Here is an 8,365-nt window from a genome sequence, read left to right on the forward strand (position 1 = left end):
GGGCTGGTCGGCCACCCGCCAGCCCCTACCTCTTGCCCAGCAGGAGGCCAAGGGAAGGGCGGGCACAGCTGTTGCAGCTGACAATGGCCCCAACCCCAAGGCTGCAGCTGTCGTTGACATGGGGGAAGATTTGCCCTACACACCAGCCGTCTATGTAACTGGAGCCAGGCACGCGGCTGAACTGACCCCAAACTCCCTGAGGAGAGCCCTCCACACTCACCCCTCCACCCCCCTCACCTTGGCAGACTCCTCCCTCAGTGCCGAGTAGCGGCGATGCAGACCTGGGGGTGCGTGAGTGGTTGTGCTCAGGGAGAACCGCACATCTGCTGCACTGCCCATGTGTGACCTTGAGAGAGGGAGAGAAAGGACAGGCCCTAAGGACTGAGCCCCAGTGCACACCCTCTGGACCCAAAGAGTCAGGAGAACTTCAATTCAGAGACTAGAAGTCTTAGCAGGACACAGAGCTGTCACAAGTGTCTGAGGGATTGCCATGTAAGCAAGAGATCAGACTTAGTCTCTGGTGCTCCAGGGGTCAGAATGAGCCAGGGGAGAAAGTTCTAGGGAACAGCTTTCCGTATAGCATAAGAAGGATCTTCTAGCGTCAAGAGTTGGCTTACGATGTAACTGATGGTTTTCAACAAATTGAGCTCCCCATCAATGAGGCAGAGGCTCTCTGGCCACCCAACAAGAAAGGTGCAGGGGGGGCTCTAGGCACTGCGAGAGGTTGGAAGGGATGACACCTAAAGGGCTTTTCACTCTGAGGGTCTTTGTTTATTGGTATCCTCTCTAGCACCTTTCCTCAGACTGCCCATAATATGGACCGAGTTCCTGGCTGAAATTCAAGAGTGTATTCCACTCCTAAGAGCGTACTCCAACCCTGAATTTGGGGTTCCCAAAACAACCCTCTGGCGCATCTAGAAGCCTATCCTAGTGACACTTCCCATGCCTTCCTAGCTTGGAACCTTTGAGGGAGCCCAGGACAAAGGAATAGACTACATGAGAGAGCTGGACAGACAGGACAGTTCCTGCCTAACCCCCTCCCCTATCTCCCCTGTGGGATTCAGCCCAAATCCCACAATGGGGTCTAGTGATTCTACAGTCAAAGCCAAGAATTCCCAACCATTAAGGAAAGCAAGTAGTGGCAAATGGCTTGATGTACTCTGCCTGGGCATCTTACTAAGTGAAGTGTGTCCCTTATGGTCAGTAGGAAGGGAGAAGTAGGAGGAATCCCAGCTACTATAGCTGTCTCCAGTCTCTGCTTCTCTTCACACCTGTACCATAATTCCAGATGAATGTTGAGTTAGGGGATAAGCACTCAAGTCTCTACTACCCAGACACCCACAGGCTTCTCTTCTTCAAGCTCAGTGTCCCTTTCCCTGATTCCAGCACTACCTCTCTGCACATACATATGCAGATTTCCTCGAACTTTTCTTCTCTGTGGTAGCTGACCCCCATCTCCCTGACACAGTAAGAGCATGGTCAAAGGGAACCACAAGGGTTCTGATCTAAGAGACTATGGTTGGAGAGAAAACAGCTAGAAGCCATGAGCCCTGAGTAGCATCATCTACTTCAGCCTCCTTGATCTTCACCCTAACTCTCTGGACTGAGAACCGAGGACAGGCTTGAGGTCTGAGTTCAATGCCAATCACTTCACAAAATGAGAAAAATCCAGAGACATAGACTTAATTTAAGCCTTAAGAGGTAAGCTGCACTTACCATCTCTTAAAATATTTTCAGAAAAGGGGATGCCACAACCAAATGATTAACATAGCACCTCAGCTTCTGGTAAGGAAGTTTCAGATGCCTCATTTCAATCTCTTCTGCTGTCTTTCTGCCAGCTGCTGAACTAAGGTGGCCCTCGACTCTCAAGGGAACTAGAGTGAGTAGCACTCTACCAGAGGGACTTGTGGGACATGGGAAAGTAAGGACTCAGCAGACCTCTCTCAAGGGCATGCTCTCTGCTGGGAAAGCAGGAAGCACGGGCTGTGTCCCATGGCCGTGGGGAAGGAGCATGATCTGACTACTTGCCCCTCAGCACCCCTCAGAGGACAGGTGAGCCCTTCCAAACTTCCCAGCTGAGCTGGGTACTTTGACCAAGTCCTCCGAGCCTCAGTGTCCCACCCTGAATAGGAGGAGGACCCTGAGGTCCTGGGCGATCTTTTGGTGGGGGGAAGTCTCCTTCCTCAGGGTCCATCCAGGACCCCGTCCCAGCACGCCCAGCCTCCCACGCTCCAGTACCTGGAGTGGATGCCATCCACAAACGGCCCCCCTCGACCCTTCAGCTGGTCCACCTCTTGGCGCAGCTTCTCAATCTCTTCAGACAGGCGGCCCTGTGCCAGGCAGACCCGGGGTGGGGGTGGGGGCCAGGGAGGGGCAGACAGGAAAGGACGCGAGTCAGAGAGGGACAAAGAGGACAGCAGATTTGGGGAGAAGCAGGAGAAGGCACTGCAAAGTCCAAAGCCAGGGCCACGGGCCAGGCCCACAGATGACACCAAAAGAGAAGAGGTCCAACTGGAAAGTGAGCAGAAGGGTGGGCAGAGGGGCAGGGCCAGGAGGGGGTCTGTCTGGGGAAGGACTCTGCTGGAATAGGCTTGAGGCCCCATCGCCACCACACAAATGCAGGGCAAACCAGGCTGGGCAGCACAGGGCCCCACGTATCCTCCCGAACTTCACAGATGTCACTGAGGCAGGGCTAGTGGCTGACACTCCCAGATTGACTGGACTCTCGCCACACCAGGGTTTGAGGCCCCCACTAAATCCTTGGGTTGAGCTCTTTGCTGGGCCCTGTCTCTCTGCTGCCCACCCGATCCCCTATGCTATGGCCTCAGTTTCTTCTTTACCTGTGGGCAGTACTGTATCTACCATGATGGCTATAGTGAAGAATAAAGAAATAATGTATGCACTCGGACCAACATAGCAGCTAACACAGCACTGGGTATCAGAGCAGCTATGTGGAAAAGCTGTGCGTCCTCTCCCCGCGGCACTCCTGCCCTCCCAGGCCAGGAGGGGTGGCCGGCAGCCGGGTACCTTGTGGTGATGCTGCTCCTCGATCTGCCTCTGGGAGCTCTCCAACTCCTGGATCAGCGTGTTCTGGAGGAGAGCAGCTGTGAGCCAGGCCCCCACCCCTACCCCTGCCCATCGGGCCCCGGCCTTCCTCTCCCAGCACAGACCTGACCAGGGGCGCCGGCCCACCCCTCCTGCCCTCCAGGGGACCTTCGCTGGCATCAAGGCCCCGCCCCCTGACTAACCTCTCCCAGCCCGACCCTGCCCTCCAGGCACCTTCTCCTCGAGGGCAGCCATGCGCTCCTTGAGGTGGAGCTGCAGGCGCTCGTTGGACTCGCTAAGCAGCCGGTCCACGGTGTCTGACAGCCGCTTGTTGTGGTCCTCATTCATCTTCTCCCGCTGGCGCACCTGCACAGCTAGCCCGCCTCGCACCAGGCCATCCCAGGGCCGTGTTGCCGCCCTTTCCGGGAGCAACCCACTCCCACTGGGCTGCACCCTCTCCCCTGTCCTCCTCTTGTCCTCTAGGAGCCCCTCTCCAGCTCTCCCAGCCTCCTCCTCCCTGGTTCTATCTGGGGCTCTGTCCCTGGCCAGGCCCTGCCTCCGTGCCCTTCCACAGACCATCCTGGGAGCCTACCCTGGGGGCAGGGAGGGGGCCTGAGGGCCCAGCCCGGTGCCCTCACCCTTGCCAGCTCCTGGTTCTTCTCCTCCAGCTGCCCCTCCAGCTGGCGCAGGTGTTCCTCGATGTTGCCATGCCGTTCTTCAGCCTAGGGGCAGGGATGGGTCAGGGCAGCCTGTAGATCTCTCGGTCCTCCTGCCCAGGCCCCACATCCCATGCACTGCGGTGCCAGGGTGGCCTTGGGGATCAGGATCTCAGGCACAAGTGAAGCCAGACTTCACTTATCATCTTGGAGCAGAACCACCATCTCCCCACCTTCTTCTCAAACAACCTGACCCCTGCTAGGTCTCCCCTACCTCCTCCTGCTCAGACTTAGCCTTAAAACATCCTGGGGCTGGCAGCTCAAGAGATTTTAAATCCACCTCATGCTTCTAGGGAAACACTCTACCTAAAAGCATGAACTACCATAAATCTGTTCCAGAGAGGGAACAGCACCGCTGAAGAGCAGGGACTCATGCCAGACTGCCTGGGTTCAAATCCTGTCTCCCTCTCTTACCAGCTGTGTGACCTTGGGGTTGCTGAGCCTCTATGCCTTAGTTTCCTTAACTATAAAATGTAGATAGTAACAGCACCTATGCCCACTGGATCACTAAAAGGACCAAATAAAATAATCCACTGTAACACTTAAACATTTAGAACACAATAAGCACTCAACCTCTACGGTTCAACCTAGCCCAGGGGGCGGGGTCTCCCTCTCTATTCATGCATCTGCAAAAATGGAGACCCTACTCTCTCTGCTGACAAGATATTCTAGAATAATACACATCTTATGGACAGAAAAGCCTTCCTTAAAATCCTCTTGCTATGACTCATTTGAACATATTATTCACTTCAGCCCATCCCTTCTTGTCAGTTCCTCAGGAGACACCAAAGCTCAGCATCCCACATGTAACATCCTCTGCTGAAATGTAAACCCAGCCCTTCATTCCTGGAGGCTGGAAAGACCTCAGAGACCACCCCTTTCAACTCCACCATTGTAGAGGTTAGGACAGTGAGGCCCAGTTAGGGAGGGGGTGACTTTTCCCAGGTCAGAGCCAGTCAGTGGCAGAAGCAGACTTGGTTCTGGGTCCACCGAGGTACAGCCAGGCTGTGGGTTCCATTTCCAGAGCACTGGGCCAACCTCTATCCTTCAGGGCTCCAGGCCTGGTGCTTACTAAACACTGGCTTCTTTCTATCCATGGGTTGGAGGTAGCTACAATGAGATCACATTAGGCCTCCTGAAAGTCTGTGACCAGCCAAAAATGCTACAGAATTCTTTTTTTTTTTTTTTGGCTAGGGCTGGGTTTGAACCCACCACCTCTGGTATATGGGGCTGACGCCCTAATCCTTTGAGCCACAGGCACCACCCTCTCCAGAAGTCTTTTCATTAACTCACTGCATGTCCAAGTTCATGCATTTACCAGAACCTGTTATGTTTTTAGCCAGCACACTTCCTAGGAATTATTACTCCATAAAGGCAACTATCCAGTAGGTAAAATTATATTCCCTTTTATTGATCTCAAAGCTGCAGCCTTCAGGCCATCAGGGTGGTCCCTATATCTAGAATGCTTCAGCTGGGTAAAGAAAGACCTGCTCAGCTAAATTCCTATCCCTATCCCCATTGTGGATGTACAGACTCTGAACATGACCTCCTCTCAGCTTTTGTCTTCCTGGAGCTGAAAGCCCTAATCTTTCCACTCCAGCCCCAGACCAAAGAAAGGATTAATCACAATGGTGTAAATGGCAATAACAACACTGCATCTGCAGAGCGTCTTCTTCTTAAAGTACTATCACACCCCTTCTTATGGGATTGCCACATTGCTATAAGGTGATGAGGGCAGGGATTACTACTCCCAGCTGACAGGCACATGGCAGAAGTGTGTTTCCTGAAGTCACCAGTGGGAGGCACTCTTCTGGCTCCCAGCTCAAGGTGCCTCCCGCCCTCTCCATTCCCTGCCAGGCTCCCAAAGAACTTGTAACAGGAGACAAAGGCAGATAGATCCCAGACCCCTGGCCCACTTGCCTTGGTAAGGGCTGCAATTCTCTGGGCCAGCTCAGCCTCCACCTCTGGCAGCGTCTCTGCCCTGCGCATCGTCTGCTGCAGCTTCTGCTCTGCCACCTCCAGCAGCTCCTGTAGGTGTCGGGCCTTCTCCTCACACTAGCAATGTGGGGGTGGTGAGGTGATTCAAGTGGGAGCATGGAGCTCCACCTCCACCCCAGCCTCAGCAGAGAGCAGATGACAGGTCAGAAGCAGCAAGGGACAATCTTGGTTCACGGCTGCACAAAATGCCTGATTTCCCCTTTCCAAAGGTGACCCGCCAGACCACAGGGGCTCCCAGGCCACCAGGGAAGGTGCAGGCACAATCACCTGCCCCATCTGGAGGAGTTACCTGGCGGTGTAGGGACTCCTTGTTGGCCAGCTCATTCTCCAGTTTGTCATTGAGGTCATGAATGGATGTGGCCTCGCGCTGAGCAGCCAGGTAGCGCTTCTCCAATGTGGTGATTCGCTCCTCCATGTCCTCCTTCTGGGCCAGAGCCTGGGTGAGAGGAGAGGGAAGGTCACCAGCCTTTCCCTGCTCCTATCCTGTCAGCACCTCCCCACCAAGACCTGGCTGGCTGTAACCCAGAAAGGGACATGATCCATGCTCCCGTCAGTGTCTGGCCTTGACCCTCCCCTCCCATGACTCCTCCTATACCGGACCCTGACAAGCATCCAGTCTTGCCCTCTCCAGCCCTTAACTGGACACTCCCTGAAGACCCTCCCAAGTGCCAAACACCACACAGCAAGATGAGGCCACCAAGAACAGGCCCATCCCTTGCGCACCTCCCGGAGGTCCCGCTGATGCTTGCTGCTTAGCTCCTCCGACTTGATAAGGTCTCGGCGGGCCGTGCCCAGGTCCTCCTCAAGTTCAGTCACAGTTGCTGTCAGGGTGACCAGTCGTTCCCGGGCCTGGCTCAACTCAAAGTTCTGCTTCTCCAGGAGCTCCTGCAGTTCCTCCAACCGACCTGCCTCATCCTCCAGGGACAGCAAGCTATCAGTCTGTCTTGGGCACCCAGGGTATCCCACACCCATGTCCTGCCCCAGGGAGGTGGGAGAAGGGACACCCAGGGCAGATCACAGCTCTGCCCCAAGGTCAGAGCCCCAGGAGTTCACTCCTGACAATGACCAGACACCTTTGCTCTCTTGTGTATCTTAATACAACAATTTCTAGTTTTACCTGGAAAAGGACATGATTAGGGAAACAAGGGCTCAGAGAGTGAAGGAATTTTGCCTCATGCTGCCATACAAGGTTGATGTCATCTAATAATACACGTGTGCATATAGAGAAAGTGCCCAGCACTATACTGGGCACTAAAACAAAAATCAACAGATTTCTTTACAGAGGAGATGGGGGAAAGAAGGAAAAGGTGAGAATATTAGAGAAAGCCTCAAATTTAATTCAAGTAGTTACTCCACTGAATGAAGGCTGGGGAGGGCCTCCCACCCCTCACCTGGAAGAACACAGCTCCCAGGGACCCACCTTCCATAGGCGTTTCGGCCCCAGCTCCACAGTCTCCTCCTCTTCTGCAGCTCCATCCCGCACCCCTAGCCCCTGCTGCAAGGCAGACACCTGTAGGGCACAGCCCCCAAGACACTAAGTCAAAGAGAAGAAAACCTCCCATACATTCCAGATCCTTCTGAGCCCCCCTCCTAGAAAGAGGTATCTAGCCTCACCTTGTTTTTTAGCTACAGTTTGGGAGAAATCCCCGGAGGAATAGAGTGGGACACAGGGGTACACCAGCCCAGACTTTCACAAACTGTAGTCTGTAGAGCAAGGGTGGGCAGGCAGCTTACCTGCTGGTGGGCACCTGCCAGCTGCTCCTCCAAGGTAGTCACTCGCTCCAGTGCTGCCCGGAGCCGCTCTCGAACCTGCCCAAGGAAAGGGGAAATGGAGGAAGAGGCCCCACTGGATTTGGTGGGCTTAGCCAACCACCACTGGGCATCAGGGAAAATGAAGGGCCTGCCAAGGGGCAAATTTGTGGGAGGGAACCTAAAAGGAGGACCTTGTAACTGGGCCAATGGTAGGAGTGAGCCAGTTTTGAAGCTAGAAGGAAGGTTTTCCTAACACTGGAAGGAGAAACCTCAGAGAAGGGACAGGGAAGTCTGGCTACACGGGGGAGGGAGGGATGTGGGCACCTTCTCGTCCAGGGCTTTGTGGTGCTCAAACAGTGACTTGAGGGCCTTCAGCACCTCCACCTCACTGGAGACCCCTGAAGGCGACTGGGCCTGGCGCTTCACTACCGTCATCCGCAGTGACCGTTCGTGGCGGGACACCAAGCACTCCAAATGTTCCAGAAGCAGCTGGCAGAGGTGAGGCGGGGAGGAGGTTGAGAAGGAGGGTTGTGAGCATGTGCCCCCGGGGCTACAAGCAGGGCTCACTGGACAGACATGAGCACAGCCCTGCCACTGTGAAATGCCAAAGTCATCCACACTAGTTCATAGCTGCTGCCCAGCTGAACACCACCGCCTGGCCTCTTCCCCGTGATCCCAACCTTTCAATGATCCAGCAACTACAGGAGAAAAAGCCAGCACTGGTAGTTAAATGATTTGCCTGTCCCTCTAGGATGGGAGGCAGAAGAGGTAAGGATGGGGCTGGAGCTGTGCCTGGCCCCAGTCCTGCCTGCTCTCTGAGTGTTCACTCCCCGCCCCCCACACTGGTCATCCCC

General features: G+C 54.8%; 1 protein-coding gene across 1 annotated transcript in view; it reads right to left on the bottom strand.

The window, feature by feature from the left end:
* PPFIA4 (PTPRF interacting protein alpha 4) overlaps nt 1-8,365 on the bottom strand; it is a 38,746-nt gene that overhangs the window by 25,560 nt on the left and 4,821 nt on the right. Inside the window, 11 exon segments of the mRNA XM_012806603.1 lie at nt 238-346; nt 2,239-2,330; nt 3,028-3,090; nt 3,280-3,411; nt 3,684-3,767; nt 5,682-5,816; nt 6,049-6,195; nt 6,483-6,674; nt 7,180-7,269; nt 7,494-7,568; nt 7,836-8,000. Of these exon segments, the coding sequence (XP_012662057.1) occupies nt 238-346; nt 2,239-2,330; nt 3,028-3,090; nt 3,280-3,411; nt 3,684-3,767; nt 5,682-5,816; nt 6,049-6,195; nt 6,483-6,674; nt 7,180-7,269; nt 7,494-7,568; nt 7,836-8,000 (1,284 nt within the window).

The sequence above is a fragment of the Otolemur garnettii genome, unplaced genomic scaffold (genome assembly GCF_000181295.1).
Source record: "Otolemur garnettii isolate 467f Iridium unplaced genomic scaffold, OtoGar3 scaffold00055, whole genome shotgun sequence".
In the NCBI taxonomy this organism is placed as follows: domain Eukaryota; kingdom Metazoa; phylum Chordata; class Mammalia; order Primates; family Galagidae; genus Otolemur; species Otolemur garnettii.